The 22,574-nt window shown below is 50.2% G+C and overlaps 6 protein-coding genes across 6 annotated transcripts; 4 read left to right on the top strand and 2 right to left on the bottom strand.

Annotated features, from left to right (window-relative positions):
* Window positions 1-86: 86 nt before the first annotated feature.
* N7508_003549 (telomerase reverse transcriptase) lies at window positions 87-4,014 on the bottom strand (the record flags this gene model as incomplete). The annotated part of the gene is made up of 7 exons (XM_058461615.1): window positions 87-1,330; window positions 1,357-1,987; window positions 2,040-2,480; window positions 2,531-2,883; window positions 2,937-3,182; window positions 3,241-3,538; window positions 3,595-4,014. 7 exons carry the CDS (start codon window positions 4,012-4,014, stop codon window positions 87-89), a joined length of 3,633 nt encoding a protein of 1,210 aa, XP_058322192.1.
* A 1,000-nt stretch (window positions 4,015-5,014) lies between these two features.
* Window positions 5,015-10,627, top strand: N7508_003548 (putative Rho guanyl nucleotide exchange factor; the record flags this gene model as incomplete). The annotated part of the gene is made up of 1 exon (XM_058461614.1): window positions 5,015-10,627. The coding sequence occupies one exon, from the start codon at window positions 5,015-5,017 to the stop codon at window positions 10,625-10,627; it is 5,613 nt and encodes a 1,870-aa protein (XP_058322191.1).
* Window positions 10,628-12,158: 1,531 nt separating this feature from the next.
* Window positions 12,159-13,296, top strand: N7508_003547 (Ulp1 protease family protein; the record flags this gene model as incomplete). The annotated part of the gene is made up of 7 exons (XM_058461613.1): window positions 12,159-12,200; window positions 12,250-12,277; window positions 12,334-12,393; window positions 12,437-12,486; window positions 12,547-12,566; window positions 12,629-13,180; window positions 13,242-13,296. The coding sequence occupies 7 exons, from the start codon at window positions 12,159-12,161 to the stop codon at window positions 13,294-13,296; spliced, it is 807 nt and encodes a 268-aa protein (XP_058322190.1).
* A 618-nt stretch (window positions 13,297-13,914) lies between these two features.
* Window positions 13,915-16,732, top strand: N7508_003546 (cullin family protein; the record flags this gene model as incomplete). The annotated part of the gene is made up of 4 exons (XM_058461612.1): window positions 13,915-14,598; window positions 14,663-16,181; window positions 16,233-16,593; window positions 16,669-16,732. 4 exons carry the CDS (start codon window positions 13,915-13,917, stop codon window positions 16,730-16,732), a joined length of 2,628 nt encoding a protein of 875 aa, XP_058322189.1.
* A 1,699-nt stretch (window positions 16,733-18,431) lies between these two features.
* On the top strand, window positions 18,432-20,437 carry N7508_003545 (uncharacterized protein; the record flags this gene model as incomplete). The annotated part of the gene is made up of 4 exons (XM_058461611.1): window positions 18,432-18,438; window positions 18,498-19,032; window positions 19,118-19,743; window positions 19,809-20,437. The coding sequence occupies 4 exons, from the start codon at window positions 18,432-18,434 to the stop codon at window positions 20,435-20,437; spliced, it is 1,797 nt and encodes a 598-aa protein (XP_058322188.1).
* A 1,031-nt stretch (window positions 20,438-21,468) lies between these two features.
* On the bottom strand, window positions 21,469-22,188 carry N7508_003544 (mRNA splicing protein SMD2; the record flags this gene model as incomplete). Its single annotated transcript, XM_058461610.1, has 4 exons — window positions 21,469-21,511; window positions 21,609-21,857; window positions 22,075-22,107; window positions 22,160-22,188. 4 exons carry the CDS (start codon window positions 22,186-22,188, stop codon window positions 21,469-21,471), a joined length of 354 nt encoding a protein of 117 aa, XP_058322187.1.
* Between the last annotated feature and the right edge of the window lie 386 nt (window positions 22,189-22,574).

The raw sequence follows: 22,574 nt of genomic DNA, 5'->3' as shown, positions 1-22,574 counted from the left end.
CAATGTTTCTCGATCCGCGGTATAAGTAGATATGGTACATTGTGCTTTGATCTCATTGGACAGTAGATACAGTAGATAATTTCCACCTAAAACCGCCATTCTTCAAACTTCTCATTACTCTTCTTAACAACCTGCGTCATCCTAAATGCCTCAGAGTCAGATTTAGGTCGAGCCTGCTTGATCTTATCATCCAACCAGCCCAACAAATCCCGATAGCGCGTTTGTTTCCGCTTCAAAACAAACCGAAAAGCCAAAGCAGCCAGGTAAATAATATGCGATTGTTGTACGAAACACGAAAATGAAGACCCGGAGTGACAAGCACGACGGGCCTGAATCAATCCCTGTGTCTGCATTATGAGGGCATGGATGGTTTGACTGACAGTGAGGAGTCCTGGCTGTGCACGGCCACGCAGAGATTTCATGTAGCGGTACATTTTCATGGCGCATGTTACGAAGCCCGAGTACAGATTTGCCAGTACGACTGCGCGCGAGTTGTGTCCGTCGTCGATGTACATAGGGTGCAACTGCAGGCGGAAGGAGGAGAGCATTCTGCGCTGGAAGGTGTGACCTGGGAGACGGGTGGATTCGACTGTCAGGGCGTTGGAGAGAGTTGCGGCTGCTGATTCGCCGCCTTCGAGGAGGCGGTCTTGATCGCGGTGGATTTCAAGTGTGTGCGTATCGATGAGCTTACCCAGGTATGGGAATAGAGGTGTTCCTTCTAGTCGGGGAAGTAGGATGCCGTCGACTGCTGCGCTGTAGTTTGCCATGCTCTTGGCTGGATTGACTTGGACGCCGTAGGTGGGTTGGCCGCGGATCATTACTTCCAGGAACTGTGTTGCTAGATTTGAATAGGTGGTGATGAGGAGGAAGTCGTCCACCAGTCGCATGAGGAGGGCGTTCTCTGGTGTGATAAAATTCAGCACCTCCCGCTCGAGCTCGGCGTAGAAGAAATTGCATAGGATGCTGGAAAGGACGGAGCCTTGGGGAATACCATTGCGCTGGCGGAAGTACTTCTTGCCTATCTTGACAAGATTGTAACGCACGTGCTCATCAAGTAGAGCCAGGAGATCTTCGGCATTGTAGTCTTTCTGAGCAATTGTGTCAACAAATACTGTGTTGGCCTTTCGGCCTGCGGGTTCATTGTTGTAATAGTCCGGTAAGAGTTGCGGTTTCATTGTCGGGGCAGCACGACCAATGTATTTTCGTGCCGGCTTCCCTTGCTGAGCAGACACTTGAAATTCCACATGTTTAGAAATATGATAGCCCTCTTCAGAGACCAGCTCTGCTATCAGACTGAGCAACTTCTTTTGCGGGATAGTATCAAAGCAAGCTTGAATGTCAAGCTTGACAAAGTACAGGGGGGAAGATTAGGCTTTCGACACTTGAGATCTAAAGGCAATTGATTGGTCAATTTCTCTTTGAATGTTTTCAAGCGATGGTGCATCTCTGCCACCGACCCCATTGATGAGCCCAGTTTGGCGGGCGCTTGCTGTCGTTCATAAGTCAACATGTTGTAAATCGGTGTGATACTTGAATTGATACTGGGAGCAAGGAAAGTGCGCCGCTTCCCGCCCCAAAACGACTCTTTTATGACTCGTTTGCGAAGATTCAAGATAGGCCTGAGACCAGTGGATTTGGGGAGCAAACGGAGAGCACCAAAGCCAAGAGGGCGACGTGCCAGCACACGTTGGGCCCTATCTGGCTCAAGCTCTTCAAACATAGCAGTTTTTAGATCTCCGAACGGCTTCTCGATCAATTTCTGCCAAACATCATGGCGGAAATAGAAGAGGCGGTTTCGGTGTGTTTGAGACTCGGTGACGTAGAAGTGAGAGCGAATCAGGGGGATTAGAATTGAGTCGAAGATCCAGAAAGTAAGTTCATGAAGTAACTCCATGCGTTTGTTAAAATCGGATAAAGAGATCTTCGATTTTGTCTCAGATGCCGGAGTCTGGACCTGGGGTGGCTCCAGCCAAGCAATGCTTGAGATCTAGAGTGTCGATCAGTATGGAGTCTGTCTCAGAACGCACAGGGCAACGAACCTTGATGCCTTTGCAGACTTCATGCAGAGTGAGGCTCTCGAACCGGCGCAATTTTATGAAACGGTCGACATTCCGGAGAATTAGTCGCAAGTTATGAATGCCGCCTGGTCCCACTCCGAAGAATTGACGGGGTATCAATTTCTGGAGTACCGACCGACAGAATGCGGAAACCGAAGATGTCGGGGTAGCATAATCAGTTAAACTGCTTCGTGGTTTTTTAATCGCAGGTTGTTGTTCGGTTTCAAATCCACTGCATTCGCCTGCTGTGTGGTTCGTTGACGTGGCATCGGACAAGGTCGGCGCCGAACTTGTACTTGACGATAGCTGGCCGAGTGGTAACTGCGTTACTAGATTTGACTGGAGAGAGGAATCAGGCTCGCTTTTATTGGTGTCCGACTCGATATTCGAAGCAAAGGCGCCCAGCCATTGCGGACCGCTTCGCTGCTAGATGTCAGTTACTCGCGACCCCCGAGTGGGAAAAAATGCCTTACATCAGTCGGACAATAGTATCGCAGCAGCTCCAAGTAAGAACACCGTGAATTGCGAGTCCGCAATTTCCGGACAAGTTCAATGGCACTTCCACGAAGCCTTTTGGGGACTTTCGTGTTTCCAACGCCTCCGTCTGACGCGTCGCACTCATTGTGGGCCCGCCGCGGTTTTTGGTCTTCCGAAGAAGATATTTCATTCTCTCGGAACATGAAGCTCTTAAGGTCATCGGTGCTATTCGGACCATTCGGGTCCACCGTAAACGCATTCAGCAGGCCGAATTGCCGAGGAAAGACATACTTCAGCACATGCACAGTCTGCGCTGCTGAACCAAGTGTCGAGAAGCGATTGAGCACATCTATAATAAAGTCAATTCGGGCCTGAAGACAACGTTCAAATGGCGGTGCATACGGGTCTTTCCCAAACCAGATACCGTTCTCGCGTTGGACTCGGCTCGTCCGTAGAGTATGCGCCTGCGTAGAAAGATGATGCTGTTTGGACTACGAACAGATTTATTAGAGACCCGTTTGTGGTCGCCATTCTCCTTGGGGAGATCTCGGGCACCGACAGCTGGTGTTTTTGGATTTGTCTTTGTCTTGGCGAGCTCCTTGAGGTTTGTACCATCATTCAGCGGCTCAAGTATTGACAGCGGTGACCCTGTTATTATGGCACATCATGAGCATCATTTTTCTGTCGTTAAATTGACGAGACCTACCACTTAGTTGGGAGTAAATACCCTTTCGAGCATTGATAGGCGCAAAAACTCCGCAATCGAATAGCAATTGCATCATAATCTCGTCTCCATTACTGCCAAGCAGGTCCAAGACTTCTGCCCATGCACCCTCCTTGAGAGTACGGACATTCTGATTGGGAAATTGAGACACAACGCCGGGAATATTGGTTTCAAGGGCATTCAACCCCATAGCCGGGCGTTGGAACCCATGAGCCAGCAAATGCTGGGGCTTTGAATAAGAACCATGATTGAAAAGTTTCCAAATAACAAAATCAACCACCTGCAGCAAGGGTCAGTGGTCGGAAACGCGAGATTACTCGGCAGCCACGGACGCACCTCGGACTGCGGGCAGGTCGGACCCGTATCTGTGCTGACAAGAATAGAGCGCGACTGAGTCTGGGTAAAAGACAGATATTCCTTTTGGCGTTCGGAGTTGAGGGTCGGTGAAGACTCTTTCAGCACACCCACCAGAGTGGAGTCCAGCAGATGCGCCAGTGTTTGGGATGTTTCCGATGCTGAGTCGTCGGCTCGCAAACCTGTCAGGATGCGGCGCCGACGCGACTTGGATGTCACGGGGAGTTGCTGCAGGAGGTACTCTCGCAGGGTCACTACCTGTCGGTAGTACAGGGAGATAACGGGATGGCTTGTTTTCCCAGTGGATGAAGCCGGGTTTCTGAAACGGCGCGGAGAGGTGATACTCGGGTGAGACGAAGGCGGACCCCGATCCTTGATGGGTCTCTTTCTTTTTTTGCCCATGGTGAGTGAGGGTGAGGGTGTGGGTGTGGGTACTTGCAAAGAGAAAAGTTGCCCCTACCTGGGTTCCTGTTGACTTGAGACCATACCCGAGACCAGAATATAGATAGAAAACACGTGAAACAGACATAAGGCTGGATACAACCAATCAACGGCTTCAATTAAACAATGCAATGAACCATGGAACGGGCGGTCTAGAAAGGCCGTTCATCTCCACTCAGGGGAAGAGAAGTACCTGAATGTCCATGTGGCTGAACATATTTACGATTTAGCAGTAAACGAATGGATTTAAGCTGAGTATATGGATCGAACAGTGTATTCTAATTAGTTAATAGTAGAACTATGATGTAACATAATATATTCCATTAGGGTGAACCCAAATTAAACCTTGGACTTGGGATTGTTTCGCCATTTTTATCATCGTGAACCGACTCTCGCCTCACTCTTCCTTTTCTCTCTTTCTTCCTCTTTCTTCCTCTCTTCCTCTTTCCTCCCTTCCTCTCTTTCTCCTTTCTCCATTCTCCTCAATCTCACTTTCACCATTTCGGGGATCGACGGTACGTGACCACTCTATGCCCTTACGCACGGCTTGGTCCGGAGAGCTAATAAACCGGCCCACCAGGATTCTGTCCCCCTCCCCAGATCGCCTATCAGCGCCCACTGGAGAACAAACGTCAGTCGCCTACGCTACGATCATCCTCATTCGTCTGCTTCCTGGCTTCTTGCTCTGGTCTCGGCCTCAAGCCGATCTTCTTCTTGACACTACCCGAAATCTGCGATCCGAGTCTCCCCCACACTTTTGGATTCGAAGGGGAACCCCCCTCGGGCGTGAGGTTGAGGTTTGTGTGTCTCAAATATGAATGCTGAATGGGTGTGCGCCACCCGAGAAGATCGCTTTGTAGCCTGAACCGACTCACCTGCGACATCCTCGTTGGGCGAACATCCCGGAACAACGCATCAGCTCCCCAAGCCAGTCCACGTCGATCGGCCTGAAGCATGCAAAATGTCTGGCGGTGACGAACAGGGTTTTGGTGTCCGGGATCGTGAGCCGCTTCCTTTTGGGCGACAATCCTTTGGCCACTCTTTGGACTCGCCGACCGTACCTTTCAACCCAGAATCTTCGACCACGTATTCTCCGACTTTCAGTGACCCGCATTCCTCCAATCATTTGACCGAATCGCATAGAGGGCAGTCTCCAGACCCTGCCGACTATTACCGCCGTGGAGCCCTATCAAAATCCAACGTTAGTGAAGAGGTCGGCGATGTGACAACAGGCATAGCTGCGGCCGACTATCCACATATGGGTGACGAAGTGTCACCGCTGCCAACAAATGTTATGGAGTCATCTCGTACCCAGCGACAAACATACCGTTCAGCGTCAGACTCCTCAAGCTTGGGCCCATCCGACATAGCTTCACGACCAGGTCCACGATCCCGCCAGACTTCATTCAAAGACTTGATCAACAAGTTCAACAATACCTCTGACCAGGTGCTTCCCCGACCTTCTGCATCTCGTTCGACCTCTAGAGCAGCGAGTCCCTCTGGCAGTGTTGAAGACACTGACCGACCTCGTCTCTTGCCTCGCCATCGTCACTTTCGTGATTCTCCACCAGCATCAATCACAAGCCATCCTCGCGCATTAGATTCCATACCTTCATTGCCAGAAGTCAAGGCGTTTGGTCCGGCACCTCCCCGCACGAACGCCATCCCGCCGCCTTTGTTCCAACGGATACAAGAGGCGCATCCTCGAAGACCTCTGTTCGGTGAGGTGTTGTCGATCAACACACAGGTCAACGGAATCGGCCTTGGAATCCCATCTCACTTGCGACGTCGCGGGTCTGATGGAAGTATCCCAAGTCCGAATCCGGCCTTCATCGATCAAGCCGAATACTCTGCAAAAACACCATTGACCCCTACCGCATGGTATCTTGGACACACCACTTCTCTAGAAGCAGTTCAAGGTGGATTAAGTGGTGGAAAACATCGCAGAGTACGAAGTGATCTGGACCGAAATCCTTCCCGAGAACCCCTTGCCGAAGCTTGGGGACCTGAAATGGCAGTTCGCGCGCCCTTGCAGCGTGCGAAGACCGGTGAGAGCCCGCCGGACAGTCCAAATTCCAAGTCTCGCATTCCTATCTCCTCGCACCGTCTTGTCACTGCTTCCGGCCCGGACGCACCATCACCGACCTCGAATCCGACATTCAGCAGCCGATCTGCTGCCATAATCGTTCCACCCAAGGGCATCAGCCGCCTTCCTGTTGCGTCACCAAAACAGAGCCCATCCCGCATGCCACGGGATGATTCCGGCTCGTTTGCGATAAACCCGCGTGGCAGACGAGACCCGGCAGTTGGCCGAAGCCGCAATCAATTATCCGAATCCAGTCGACGACTTCAGGCTTACATCGCTGCTCCACCGCCCAAAAAGTCACCACCTTTGCGCAGCTCGCGGCCCCGACAACCTGTTTCAGTTTCACATGGTGCCTCGGTCTCGCCACGCTCCAAAGTTGGTGATACACTTTCGTCATTACAAAAAAAGCAAGTCGAGCATAACGACCCGCGCTCTCGGGCTCGGCAACGCAGAATACCTGAATTCGGTAATGTCGACCTCGAAACTCGCCGCCAGCGCATCCAACAAGCTTTCAATAAGACTGTCCAAGAAAATGAGCGAAAGGAAGAAGCTGCAGCAGAGCTTCGACGCCGCACTTTGGTACTTGACCAACAAGCAAATGAAGCCAAGACAGCAACAGATGAAGCTTTAACCACGCCCATTCCACCAGTGGCCAATACTCCAACACCTGAAGACATGACCACCATAGTCAAGGAATCGACCACTCCGGTCGCCTACAAGGATCATGGCTTACAAGGAATTCCAAAGCTACATCTGAACACTTCGCTCCCAGCATCAGACATGGCGGCACCACACACGACAATGGACTCTCCGACTCTTGGTATGCCGCAGGGAGTAAGCCAAAAAGCCTCTATGGACGAGTCACAACCTTCCGAAGATACAGCTCCATGCTCGGCTGTAACAACAGATTCCAACGACACCCATGTTACCGCTTTCGACCCAGAACCGCAGTCTGGGCTTCTCCAGAGGAACCCCAGCTTATCACACCGGACTATTTTGAATCAGATCATGCAAATCCGCGAATCTAGCCCGAGCGACGACGATTCATGCGATGAACCGGATTGCAGTATGTCGGAAAATGATGACAAAGAATCTATTCAAATCATGCTCGGAGATACGAAAAGCTACTTCAATTCGTCAAGTAGTACCGACACCCAGGAGCCTCAGCATTCATCAATGCAAGAGGCATCGACCATAAACCAACCTCAGAACAGATGGAGTATGAGTTCATGGTCGTCCTCTGTACAAAATCAGCATTCCACCTGCGACGAGCAATATGATGAAAGCTGCGATGACAGCATTATTGCAGGCCGCGACACAGAGCCCCCAACTGAGACTTGTTCAGTTGTCTCAACCAGACCAGCCTCTGTCGCCGATGATGAATATTCGTCACCTCTTCAGGATTATGGTGTAACAGGACCGAGCACTCTTCAGGCATCAGAGTCGCATACTTCCGGCAATGCATTCTCTACACCTCCCACCTTGGCTCGGCTCGGCAGATGGGATTCGAAGCGCGTTACTCAGCTCTACCTTGAAGAGTTGACTCGCGGTAGAAATTACAATGTGCCCATTCCTGCGGTTCACCTCTCACCCGAGCCTCGATCTTACCCTACGGGTAAGTGTGTCGATGGGCGAGCCAATAGTCTCACCGATGATCCGGTCGTCATTCCAGGATTTCAGGACGTCCCTGTTCCGGATAGACCATCTCACGGTGCTAGTCTGGTTGGACGTGATGACTGGGAGCATGCCTCTCCTTCCATTATGGACTGGATGCAAATTGCTGTTGAGGATGAACACGCTGCTGCGGCGAATCGACCTGACAGTGTTAATACCGAGGACGTCCTTACACCTAAATTAGTACCTTCAACACTAGATCATGTTGATTCGGGCAGCTCGAGCGTTGTTCCCAGTGAACAGACAACTCAAATTCATCTCGCGGCTGCTTCCATGGACCCATCGATAATGCTGCAACAAGTCAAGTCCGAGGAAAGGCCCGCAAACAAATTACCGGCTGGTCCTTTGAACAACATGAAAGCTGAAGTCAACCATTCCGCCCCTGCTATTATGAGACACAGCCCGGGAAGTAGCGAGGACTCTTCGTTGCGTCACAATGAGGCCCAATCCCCTCGCGCTGCCGATTCTTCGGTCACGTCTCTTGCTCCATCCTCGGAGAATCCTTTGCGGCCTGAGACGAGCAAGTCTCCTTCTCCGGAAGAGCGCCGTCTCAAGAAGCGTCGTTATGTCATCAAAGAAATTGTCGACACCGAATACGATTTTGGCAATGACATGAAGATTGTTGAGGATATCTACAAAGGAACATCAACCTCTTTATTGGATCTTTCTGCGGAGGATGTCAAGGTTCTCTTCGGAAATATTGGGGAAGTGGCAGACTTTTCCGACGCCTTTCTGATTGATCTTAAGCAAGCAGTCAAGAAGATCTATGTCATTCCACTTTCCCAACGCTGGAGTAGCAGACGCAATCGCAAGAATGGCCTCGGGATCGACCGACCCCCCTCCACAATCAATGAAAACCCCGATGGTGACAAACTTTCGGACCTTGAAAAGGATCGTGGAACAGCTGTTGGTCATGTATTCCTCGCTCATATGACTAAAATGGAAAAGGTGTACACCGAATACCTCATGAACCATGAAGCCGCCACCAAGAAGCTCACCGTTCTGTTGAAAAACCCGAAGGTGGCCATCTGGCTGGACGAATGCCACCGTTTTGCAGGGGATATCACCAGAGCTTGGAACCTTGATGCTTTGCTTGTCAAGCCAGTGCAACGTATCACAAAATTCCCGCTCCTGTTGGGCCAACTTCTGGAATGCACGCCAAATGATCACCCGGATAAAGCCGCTATTTCCAAGGCAATGGAACAAACAGCGAGTATTGCCGACCGTATCAACGAGCTCAAGAAGCGAGTGGAAATTGTTGGAGCTGTCGGCCGGAAGCGCAACCAGTCAGATGTGCGCGCTGGCCTGTCCAAGGCATTTGGTCGTCGCACGGAAAAGTTCAGACAACAAGTTGGACTTTCTGATCTGTTCGAAGACAAAACCTATGATGCCTTGGCGCAGAAACTCGGTGACGGGTACTTCCAGTTGCAAGTGGTCATGCGTGATGCTGAGAGTTACACCAAAGATATTCAACAGTACATGGAGCAGTTTAGCGATTATGCTGGTGCCATTGTCGGCATGACATCCATGGAGCAATCCAGCTATCCAGAGCTGGAGAGCAAGTGGCATCTGTTCAAGCTGACCGTCCAAGAAATCATGTCTGAGGCCTTGCCGGCACACGTGAGTTTGGATCTGTCTATATACCTGAACATTCCTAACATTTCACAGATTGAGGTTGTCCGTAAATCGGTCATCGACCCGATGATTCAACTGCTGCAAATTTACGAGGGCCCACAGCGAATCATGAGGAAGCGAGACAAGCGATTACCTGAATTCGCACGTTACAAAGCCATCAGTGACCGCGGTGACAAACCAGACAAGAAAACAACTGAACAGGGAGAGCAGTTCGTAGCTTTGAATGAGACACTCAAAGACGAATTGCCCAAACTCTACGCCCTGACTTCGAAGCTGATGGAAGCCAGTCTCAAAAACTTCATTCAGATCCAGTCGACTTGGTTTGGCGTTTTGCAGAAAAAGATTGGAGCACACGTTGAAGCATTCCCCAGTGATCTTCATAAGCTTATCACCGACTTCCACTCTGACCACACTCTTATGGAAGCTCGGGTATCAGAGCTGAGCTCTTGTAACGGGTCTATATTAGCCTCTTCAGTCGACCTTATGCCCATGTCGCCCTTGAATGAAGGAATTACCTCCCCTCGTCGGCCTTCAACAATCAACAGCTCGACCAGACCCGGATCCATGACAGAAGATTCACCCAAGGTGTCTCGCGACTTCAGCATCGGAAGCCATCCATTCCAGTCACCTCAAATGGAAGGCCATTCAGTTCGCAGCAGCCGCTACCGCGCCGATTCTACCTTGTCTGGTCGTGTCGTATCCGACGGCCCCAGCAAAATGCTGCAGCAAGTCACCGGCTCCAGTACCCCGATACGAACATCCGAAACAGAGCCTTTCCCAACTCTGCCCCAGCTCAGCCTAGACACGCCTTTCCTAGCAGATGTAATCAACAGCGCGAACTCAACCGATGGACCACCTTCCCCTGCCGGCGGTCGCTACTCTGGATTCTTCTCGTCCGCCATGCCCATGTCCGATACGCCTAATGAGCCCCCAGCAGCCCCGGTCAACACCACCAGCACCCCCGCAGCGCCCGCTGTTCTATTTTGCGCAGCTAGCCTGTATAATTTTGATATCGATGCCCGCAGCGAGGGTGGATATTCCTACCTGACATACGTCTCTGGCGACGTCTTCGACGTCATTGGCGAAAAGGGCGAGCTCTGGCTTGCCCGTAACCAGGACGATGCTACTCACACGGTTGGATGGATTTGGAACAAGCATTTTGCCAGAATCCGAGACTAGACCAGCCACCAATGACCAATTACCGACGACCGACCTTTGACCATGTCTTGATATGCCGAAACAAAAATACAAAAACAAACAACAAAGAACCAGGAAACAGGACCAAAAGGATTTTTAAAAAAAAGAAGATATTGGATCTCGAACATGGTCTACGATATCATGTTCTAGCTTTGTTTCTTTTTTCTCATGATGTCTTCATATTGCCATAATACCCCCGGGGATGGATGAACAGGGCAAAAACTACAAGTGGCGCATCTGTTTGCATATCGTTTTGCTTTCTTATCTGCCACTTTTTGATTTGCTTTGTTTTCTTTGCCCGGGGCCATTTCATGCTTGTCGATGAGCAGTTTGTTTTCTGTTTTGTTCTTTGCCTTTTTTTTTTTTTTCTTCTCCCTGCAGTTCCTGGATATTTTTGATTTTCCGGGGCTATGGGGACATGTGTTTAGATACCCCCTCTTTTTCTTTAGTTTATGAATGATTCGGTTTTTATTCAACTTCCTTTTAGGATGTAAAAAATGGATGATTAACGCTAATACAACTTCAGCATTCTTCTTTTTAGTTTACTTATCTAATAATCATTTTCTTATGACATATTTAGATAATGGTTTAGGGTTTGGTTATTTGGTGGTTTATTTTGTTGTAGCTCGGGTACAAATGTAGGGAAACTCAGGGTGAAGTATATAACATACGTTTGGCACAGGATATACTAGAACAATCGAAGTTGACGCCATCCATGGATCTTCCTTTACACCATTATATCAGCACCAAATTCCGATGCTAAGCAATATACCTCCTCCCTTTGATAGAGAATAAGACAAATCGCCAAAAGATTGACAAAAGACCACCATCTCTAAGCGGATCATGTGACGCGCATGTGACGCAAGTGCCCAACTATCGCAGGGAGCGTTCCTAGCCAGGCACCAGAGTCAGTCCTTTTGAGGATTCACTCAAACTCTCCAACCTCGACCCGCAACCCCGAAAAAGAAAACCAGCCTCGGTACAAAACACACAGGGTTGATCACCAGCCAACCCTCCATACAGCACCCAAACCGAACCGGCACCCCGCCCCAAGCCCACACCCCAGACAAGAATGCGCAATTGAAAGCACAGCACCCAAACCCCAGTCCATTCAGCCCGTTTCAAATCCTCCGTCAACCCCATAAGGCTGACGGCCTCATCCTCCGAGGAACCGTCCAATCCCGACCCAGATCCCGCCCCGGGTCCCACTCCCACTTCTGCAGAACTGGGAGGCATATCGCAGCCTAGCCGGGGTCCTTGCCGTTGCCGTATCCCGTTCGCCTCTTGCCACTGTGCTCGCTGTTCATATTCTAGGTCTTGGTATCTTGCGTGCTGCGCTCTTGACTTGAGACTTCACTGAGGACCGTCGGCACTGCACATTGTGGAGTCGGGCTATATTAGGTGTCGGTCCGTCTTGCGCGTTTGAGACTGTGGCGCAGTACAATTCAGTACATATTCCGCGCTTTCTGGATATTCGTTCTCTTTCTCGTGAAGCCCTGCGCATATTGGCACCATGAACAAGTTGCGGAAAGTACGGGGGAGGTTTGGTGATATGGTGAGTCTGGATCGATGTCGAGAATTGGCGCAGCTGCTAACTCGTACAGTTGAACCCCGAAGATGCATTCTTGAGCTGTGAGTCTCCGGAATATTAGCCCGGATCTTGCGATCGCCAAGTGATATACTTACAGACAGCCCTCGGGTGCTTCCAGACTATGACGTGCGATGTATGGCCCAGTTTGATTCCCCGAGTGAGCAAAGCAATGGCTGGGCTGGTAGCTGACATACAAGCAGTGACAAGAGAGGACATGCAAACCCTCAAGAATGACTGGCTCACAGATAATGTGGGTTTGGCGAGATAATCCAATTTTCCTGGCTGGACACCTGAGCTAATACCATAACAGATCATTTCATTTTGGGAGGAGTAAGTCCAGTCTAGTCCCCCTCGCAATCGAAAACCAGAGATTGATTTCGCCTGTGATCTAGATACCTTGAACACGAATTCCTCGCCCGCTACAAATCATCCAACATCATCCTCCTCCGCCCAAGCATGTGCTTCATGATTCTGCAAACACCAGACCCCCGAACCCTCCGCGAAGCCCTGCCCGATTTCAGCCGTGCAACACACGTCTTTCTCCCGATAAACGATTGCCGCAACGTCAACGAAGCAGAAGGAGGAACGCATTGGTCCCTGCTCTTGATCTCCATCGTGGACCGCATCGCGTTCCACTATGACTCGTTATATCAAGGAAACGTCTGGGAAGCAGATACGGTTACCCGAAAATTCGGATACCTCCTCAACATGCCAATCCGCTTTATGCATTTGAGCGATTCCCCCCAGCAAGACGGTGGCAGTGATTGTGGTGTTTTCGTCTGCATGAACATGCGCCATCTACTCATGAAACGCTTGCTGCAGGCTAGTGCGCACGAGAAAGTCAGCATGAGTCTTGGTGGGAGGAAAGTTGATGCTCCCGCTTCTAGGAAGGAGATGGCTAAGATTATTGAAGGATTTAGGAAGGAGGGCGAGCGCCGGAGATCGTATGCCTGCACACCTATACATCTATCATATTGTCACCAGAAGCTAACATCTAAACTACAGAACGAGCGCAAGTCCTATGGGCAAGAAATCGAGAAGTCCCCCTCGTGTCGATTGAATCGGTACTCGGTGCTCGGTACATGATGAGTTTACGCCTTGTTAATGGTTCCTGTTTTATGCATACATATTCTTTTTTTTTTTTTTTTAACAATCGGACAAAGCAATACAAAACAACAAAGCAAAACACAAAAAGAACAGTGGACACATACATTCATGATTGTGTATTTAACTAGCGTTGCATGACTTTTCGCTGGATACAATTGACTATATGATCATTTTTACTAACGTTCAGACTGTAGAATCTGCACTGTTGAGAAACTTGCTCGGCTTGTAATTGGATTATTAACTAATATGAAGAAAAGGCATACATTGTGAGTAGCGATGCAGGATACAGCTCAAAATGACTCGTCAAAAGCGGCAAGAAGTGACATTATCACATCGGTGATATAAGCTGCAATACATCTCAAGCTGCCCAGGTAGATCTTACAAAAACCAAAATAGAGTAAAAATAAGCCTAACATCTAAAGAGTAGACATGGGTAGTTATATATACGGTGCTGTATAGACGGAGTCCGCCTAGCTGTCAAGCTCTATCTTATCGCCTTCATCCCCTCAACCTCCCCCGATCCCCCATCTCGATCCACCATTCATCATCCCCGTCGGGCCAAATCGGGTAGATGCAGCGAAACTCAGAGAGCGGTAAGCGCCACGGCAAGAGAAAGCTCTCCGCATCACCGCAACGAAGCATCTCCGACCTTCTCTCCTCCAAGCGGCCTCGCCGCTCCCCATCTCCATCTCCAACGCGCAAACCAACCCTTCCACCCCCGACCCCGATCCACAACCACAGCCAGAATCAGATGCATCAGTTTTCCAGTTCCCCGCCTAGGAATGGCGCTCCGCTGAGGGGCGCGTCGTCGGGGCCGGGCCCTGGTCTGAATAACGTCAGCGTCGGTGGTGTCGGCGTGCCTGGTCGACCGCAGTCTTTGAATGTTGGTGCTCGGCAGAGTAACTTCTCCCCACATACAGGCGCGAAGAAGCTTGTTGTTAAGAATCTGAGGCTTGGGCCGCGGCTCAACCAGGAGTCTTATTTTGATAAGGTTTGGTCGCAGCTTGATGCTGCGCTGACGGCTGTGTTTGATGGCCGGAAGCCGGAATCTTCCCTTGAGGAGCTTTACAAAGGCGGGGAGAATATTTGTCGACAAGAACGTGCTGCTGTGCTGGCACAACGGCTTCAAGGTCGCTGTCGGGATTATGTTAATGGGAAGATGAGGGAGGGTCTTATTGCTAGGGCTGGTGGGAGTGCCGATGTTGATACTTTGCGGGCTGTTCTTGAGACTTGGTCTGCATGGCATTCGAGACTTGTATGTGCATTGAACCGAGCTTGGGATCGCTGTGGCTGAGGACTTTGTGCTGATTGTTTTCCAGGTCACCGTTCGTTGGATCTTCTATTATCTCGACCAGTCGTTCCTGTTACATTCGAAAGATCAGCCTGTGATCCGGGAAATGGGTTTGATTCAGTTCCGGTCTTATATTTTCAATGACGCCAGCTTGAAGCCGAAGATCTTGAAGGGTGCTTACAATTTGATTGCTGCGGATCGAGGCGCTGATGTCGGGGCACTGGCGGACTCGGCCCTGCTACGGGAGGCCATGGATCTGTTCCACAATCTCGACGTTTACAGCAGTGACTTTGAACCTTTATTGATGTCCGAGACTGAGAAGTTCGTTACGTCATGGTGTCAACGGGAAGTTGCAGAAAACCTGGCTACGTACGTCGATAGTACTCGTCGCTTGATTGAGCGTGAAGTGGAACGCTGCAATTTGTTCTCTTTCGCCCGAAGCACGAGGCTGAAGCTGTCCGAGCTCTTGGATGAGACTCTGATCGTGAAGCAAACCGACCTGTTGACCAACGACAACGATGTGCTTGCTTTGATGAGAGCCGGAAACAAGGATGCCCTTCAACAGCTCTACAACCTGCTTGCTCGACGGGATTTGACCCTCCAACTGAAGAGTGCCTTCAAGAAATACATCGTCGAGGAAGGTGAAGGGATCGTGTTCGATCAAGAGAATGAAGCACACATGGTCGTCAACCTTCTCCAGTTCAAGCGCAAGGCCGATGATATCTGGAGCACTGCTTTCGACTCAAATGAGGAACTGGGCCATACCCTCCGTGAGGCCTTTGGTATTTTCATGAACCGCGGAAAGAAGATGGAGTCCACAGGTGGCACCGACAATCCCAAGGCTGGTGAGATGATTGCCAAGTATGTAGATAGACTACTCAAGGGTGGCCTCAAGGTATCTTCCGAAGGACAACAGACTCTCATCGACGAGGACGCTGAACTCGACCGGCAAATGGATCAAGTGCTTGACCTTTTCCGATTTGTGCACGGCAAGGCTGTCTTCGAGGCCTTTTATAAAAATGACCTTGCACGACGTCTGTTGATGGGCCGAAGTGCGAGCAGCGAGGCGGAGAAGAGCATGTTGGCTCGTCTGAAGAATGAGTGTGGATCAAACTTCACACATAATCTTGAATCCATGTTTAATGATATGGACACTGCGAAGGCTGAAATGGTGGCATTTGACGCGCTACAGAAGCAGAGGTCACATAAAGAGCGCACACCGGTCCCCCTACACGTCAGCGTCCTCTCTGCTGCCTCTTGGCCATCATACCCCGACGTCACGGTACGGATTCCATCCAAAATTGCCAAGTCCATCAACAACTTCGAGGCATTCTATCAGACCAAACACAAAGGACGAAAACTCGACTGGAAGCATCAATTATCACATTGTCAACTGAATGCATATTTCCCCAAAGCAAACGGCAAAGGCAATAACATGAAGAACCTAGTAGTCAGCTCATTCCAAGCAATCGTCCTACTACTCTTCAATGACGTTCCAGATGGCGAAAGCCTAGATTATACCCAAATACAAGAAGCGACCGGACTATGTAAGTCCCCCCAGCGTCCACCAAATCACCTATCCCACTAACAAGGAACAGCGGATCCAGAATTAAAGCGGACACTCCAATCAGTCGCATGCGCCAAATACAAAGTCCTCATCAAAAGCCCCAAAGGCAAAGACGTAAAGCCAACCGACAAATTCTGGTTCAACGCCGGCTTCACCGATCCGCAAACACGCATTAAGATCAACCAGATCCAGCTCAAGGAAACGAAAGAGGAGAATAAGACGACGCACGAACGTATCTCCGCCGATCGACACCTCGAGACCCAGGCTGCTATCGTACGTCTCATGAAGAGTCGTAAGGTCCTTGGCCATGCCGAGTTGATTTCGGAGGTTCTCAATGCCACAAAGAGTCGGGGTGCGTTGCAGCCTTCAGAGATCAAGGGCGAGATTGAAAAGTATGTATTCCGTTCCCTGTGTCCCACAGTGTGATGTGATATTCGTCTGTCATTCCTAACCGTTTGAATTTCTAGACTCATCGAGAAAGACTACATGGAGCGCAAAGAAGGTACCAATGCATACAGTTACGTGGCATAGACCGCGTTCCTCCTTCTCTCGTTGACAGCACTTGACTTTACATTCTGTGTCATTCACCGACACACGCATCCGGACATGGTTGGGGTTATGGGATAAGGAACGATTTTTACCATCAGCTTTTTTTTGGTGTATGCCAGCGCGTGCGATTACTTGTTTGAGATATGCCCTCTGGATATTGTGGCGGGGCTACCGTCTCGCCTGTAAGATTGAGAGTGACCAGACCGTTCACATTAGGTAGTACACAGGTGTTGGGTATTTCAGCATTGGATATTTGATGTTTGCATTAACTAAAACTTGGAACCCATAATATGTAAGTTAGAGTATGTTCCTGTATGTATCTGTTGAAGTTAACTTAAGATCATGTTATCCACCGTTCACTTAATACTTTGATAAACGATCAGACCTCCCGGGGAATCGGAGTCCCTCCGCACCCAACAAGTTACAAGTACGAATCTGGCCTTCCCCTTGGGAAATGTACTTAGGTGCCGAGCTCGACCTCGGCCAGTGCCGATGGCGCTAGAGTCCACCAAGTCCGGGAGCTCGTGTAGACGAAAGAGGTATGCCGTGCCACCCACGGGGATAAGACAGACTAGAACTAGTTACGTGGAAGGTAATAATGAGTTCGTATATCACCTAGGTCCATATAAGATAGAATCAAAATAACTTCTCAGATACTCATGGAACAGAACATGGAAGCAAAGGAACACCCCATGACCGGCTAACATGCACGTTACTCCACACCCCCCTGGATCTGACAGTTGATCCCCAACCCTTTTCGTAGATCTTTTTTTCTCTGGTCTCATGATGTGGAGCGGTATCCCTGTTTACAGTGGCAATGGCAATCGTAATGGTGGCCATGGGAATAGTCTTCTATTATTGGTAATATGGTAGTACACACCCTACTCAACAATTCAACCCTCAATAGTATATAGAGTATGTACAGTAATCTACATCTCTAATGTGTTGCTATACAAAGCAAGTATCAAGAGTCATGAGCACCGGCAAACCTACCTAACTAAATAGACGCACGTCGTACATGTACAGTAACCACTCGGGCGAGAGTGGAGAGAAGATGTATCAAATAACCATACCTTAGTCTGGACCGAGTTATGTTATTCCAGGGATACGGTGAACTGCGTATCGGACGATAGAATGTGTGCCTGGCGGGATTCCCGCAGAGGGTAAGCCGAAGCGCTGCATCCAGACCTGCTCATGTGAACATGAAAAAAAAAAAAAAATATCCCTAACTCTAAGTACAGCTCTGCATCGTGAGAATTATGGGTTGACTTAAAGAGGGACATGATCCCGGGATGGAATTGGGCATTGTTTCTCTCTCCTCTCTCGAGCAATAGTATAAGGTACTCGACCTATACATTGTGAGTCTTTCCCCCGCATTGACAAGCTCAGGGACAAGAGCTGGTTCTGGTACATTTGTACTTAGTCTTGCACGTCCAAGAGTATTGTCTAACAAGACACAGTCACTCCCCACTTTTCCCCTCACAACACTCCAATCCGAGAGCTTCTTTGAGCTTCCTTCCAGGTTTATACACGGCTATTTCTTGGACAGGAATCCGAGCAAACATCCAACCTCGGAAGTGCTGGGTTATTTATACGAGCTCCTCCTGCTGTTCAATCTCCACCCCCAAACCAACCCGATTCTGTCTCGAAGTTGTGGTCAAACACAATCCACTGATCAACAATGCAGAGTACGCTCCACCCCCGATCTTCCCCACATACTCCAGACGCTCTCTTCTACAACCCCTAGTGAACACAAAACTGACCGAAACAGCCAAGCACTTCTTCACAGACCCAAACCACCTAGTCCTAACAGCCCTCCACTCTGTAACCCTAACAAACCCCTCTTTGGCCCTCGACAAAGAAAACAAAATCGTCTTCAGGCGCCCCGACTGCCCCCGCAGCGCGAAAAAAGTCTCAATAGTAACAGGCGGCGGCTCGGGCCACGAACCCGCCTTTGCAGGCTTCGTGGGTACGGGACTATGCGATGCCTCAGTCGCAGGAACGATCTTCGCCTCGCCGTCGGCCGAGCAGATCCGGCGTGCGGCAATTGATCGCGTGCCGACTGAGAATGGCGTGTTAATTATTCCGATGAATTATACCGGGGACGTGTTGAACTTTGGTATGGCTGCTGAGAAATCAAGGGCTGCGGGGATTCGCACGGAGTTTTTTGCTATCAATGACGACGTTGGTGTTGGGCGGGTTAAGGGGGGTAAGGTTGGGAGACGGGGGATTGGCGGTGGTGTGCTTATTTTGAAGATGGTTGGGGCGTTGGCTGAGGCTGGGTATGTTTCCTCTTTTCTTTATTTTCCCCTCCATCTTATGGTGACAGTGGTGGTGGTTGGGATGAAAGGCTGACCTTACCAATAGTGGCTCACTGGATGACGTCTACGCTCTGGCCCAACTGGCAAATGCAAACCTCGTCTCTCTGGGTTCCTCACTGGAACACGTCCACGTGCCAGGCCGTGGCGTGCCGGAGGATACCATCCCGCACGGCGAAGTTGAAGTAGGAATGGGAATCCACAACGAACCAGGATCCCACCGCGTCAAGTTCGACCTCGTCGAGTTGGTCGAGGGTATGCTCCTCCAACTCCTCGACCATAACGACCCAGACCGCTGCTATGTGACCCGCAAGCCGGAAGACAAGTTCGTTCTCCTGGTCAACAACCTGGGCGGCGTCAGTCCGCTCGAATTGGCCGGTATTACCGATGAGGTGTACCGCCAGCTGGAACGCGATTACCAGGTGAACATGGTGCGCGTGATCACGGGGACATTCCTGACCAGTCTGAACGGCCTTGGATTCAGCATTTCGCTGATGAAACTCGTCGATCCGGGTTACGGTGCTGGGAAGTCCATGCTGGAATTGCTGGATGCACCCGCTGAAGCTATTGGCTGGTCTGCGCCAGTCAAGACAGAGACCTGGACGAACAGGATCGACACACCAGTCGATCTGAAGACGACTGTTCAAGTCGAGGATATCCCCAGCAACTTAACCCGTACGTCGTACCCTATCATTCCTACCCTCCAAACTACACCCCAAACCAAACTAACAACCATTTAGTCAACCCCCAGACCGTCCAAAAAACCCTCTCATCAGGCCTCCGCCGCGTCATAGCAGCCGAAAGCGAAGTAACCCGTTACGACACAATAGTGGGCGACGGGGACTGCGGCATCGGCCTAAAGCGCGGCGCAGAAGCAATCCAGTCCCTGCTGGACAGCGCAAACCCACCCCTCACAGATGACATAGTGGTAACGCTCAACCGAATCGTGACAGTCGTTGAGAACGTCATGGACGGCACATCCGGCGCGATTTATGCCATTTTCCTGAATGCGTTGGCGCACGGGTTGCGCGCTCAGGATACGGGTTCTGCCATGCCTGTTACCACTGAGATCTGGGCGAAGGCTTTGGAGATGTCTCTGCAGGCGCTGGGTAAGTATACGCCTGCTAAAGTTGGGGATCGGACGCTTGTTGATGCTCTTACGCCGTTTATCGAGACGCTTGTTGAATCTGGGGATTTGGGGAAGGCGGCTGAGGCGGCTCGTCAAGGGACAGAGAAGACGAAGGGGATGAAGGCTTCGCTTGGGCGGAGTGTTTATGTTGGTAGTGAGGAGGAGTGGGTTGGGAAGATTCCTGATCCTGGGGCTTTTGGGTTGTCTGAGTTCTTGAGTGGGATTGCCGAGGGGATTTAATATGGAGTTGGGATGAGAGAGAGAGGATGATCGGTGTTTTTGGTTATACAGCGGTTTTGTTGGTTGGCACACTTTTGTCTGGGTGTGTTTTAATATGAATATGGAAATGAGTTTGATGCTTGTTGATTTCAAATTGGTTCTGGATACTAATATTGTTCTTTGGGGGTGTAGAATTAGGGCTAGTTTTGAGTGGAGGTGATTTTATACCTTTAGACAATCACACTTCCACATCAGCAAGGAGGATGGAATAAGTTATGTTTAGCGATCGGAGCAAACGTTGTCAAACTGATACGGTTGCACTGGCTAAGATCATGTACACCGGCAGGGATTATCTAGTCCCAAAGGTTGTCATGTGTCGGTTGCGAAGGCCAGGGTTGGTAGAGACAACGAACTATGACCCCAAATCCGAAAACACCCAGCTTTGATAGCAGACTTGCTTGCGTCTTGAATGCAAGGTAGATCTAGGTGGGTTACTGTTACAGTTAAAGTGACTGGAATAGCTCACAATGGACTTTACCTTCGTGATAAGGGATACCACTCTACGAGTAGAATCAAGTCATTTCAAAGATGCATTGCTAACCGGCCCTGCTCCAGGACGCCGACCGACGATCCCTCTACAAAAAACAAAGGGCCAAGTCGCCCGCAAAAGAAACGCCGAGAACAAAGTTTTTTTGTAGTCCACCCCCAGGAAAAACAAGACAGATCAACCCAAGTGTTTCACCTGCACGCAACGGTAACTTCAAAAGACATGTGTTTCTGTTTTCCGAAGGGAGGGGTCACAGCAATGGTAGTATCAGGCCATTGGCTCCGGCGGGGCCAGAAGCAAGGGAGAAAAGGCGGAGTAGGAAGTGGAAGTGAAAGTGAAAGTGAAAAAGGGTATCGAGATCGATTACATGATAACTCGGTGACGGGTTTGTAGGTCCGAGGTGCTGTGCAAATGGCAGGATAGTGACCTTCCCGCGGATTGAGATCCAGATACGGGATCTAGCTACCTGGCGGGATGGATATGGGGGTGTGGCAGGATTGAGTGCTCAGCTGAGCAGGACGAGGATGACAGAGTCGCCGCGGAGGAACCTATAGACGGGTGGGTTAGAAATGGACGGGAAAGAGGATAAATGAACATCTGGAAGATCCTCCCCGCGTTCTGCGGTCTGGTCTGGCCAGCACATACATCTTGGAAATGAAACGGTCCTTGTTCACACCCTTGCCCTTGCCGCCCTTGGGCTTCTCAGTCCACATCTCTTTCACGTTCTCCAGAACCATGTTGCAGTGTCGGTCAAAAGCCTTGACACGGGCCAAGAGCTTGCGGTTGTTTCGGCAGGAGATCAGGACCTGGGTGTGCGTACGGGTGGCGGTCTGCAAGAGGGACAGCGGGCCAGCGGTCAACTCATGCTCCTCGACGAGAGCAACCTCATATTCCCTGTTGATGCAAGATTAGTTTTTTCGCCCCTGCTGTATGTGTCTTGCACATGCATAAAGAATGTGAAATGTGATGGGAGATAGCGGTCGCAAAAGTTTCCGAAATGCGGGCGTCGTGGACAACCCCGCTGATCTCAGATCAGGCAGAAACCGAGGGGAAATGCGATTACTCAGAAATCGAGGAAGGGATATCAATTGTCAAAGCAGAGGGTACATACGTGAGCTCGCTCTTCGGCTTGTTGAGCAGGTCTCTGGTGGCTTGTTAGCTTGGCGTACACAATGAGTCATCGAGGTGGTACATACTGAATCTTGGGATCGGGAGCTGTAGACATGGTGGGTATAAAGAGGGCGCGAAGTTCAGAGGTGTGATGTCGCAGTGTCTGAAGTTGAAGTTGGAGCTCGCGTCACGTGGCCACGTACTTTGACACCTCAGAGAGCAGGCATCTTTTCCAGCCATTTTGCCGTTTCGTGATTGGACGCGGTCACGTCGCGTCACGTCTGTTTGGAGATCTTCGAGATAGCTTAACCCGCGCATGCAAGGCTTCTCTTCTTTAACTCTCGCCCTTTCTACTTTTCCCCTCTCCCTTTTCCTTTATGCAGAGCTAGTGGAGCTTCTACCTTTTCCCTGTTCAATCCTAGATCAATCTAGGTGAGAAGCGGTCGATCCTTTCGTTTGCTCCAGGACTAACATTCCCGCGCTGCAGAAAAGGCCCCTCCA

Source organism: Penicillium antarcticum, assembly GCF_028974205.1.
Source record: "Penicillium antarcticum strain IBT 31339 chromosome Unknown utg000003l_segment0_segment0, whole genome shotgun sequence".
Taxonomy (NCBI): domain Eukaryota; kingdom Fungi; phylum Ascomycota; class Eurotiomycetes; order Eurotiales; family Aspergillaceae; genus Penicillium; species Penicillium antarcticum.
Note: the sequence above shows the minus strand (reverse complement) of the source record. Positions and strands in the feature narration are given on the sequence as shown.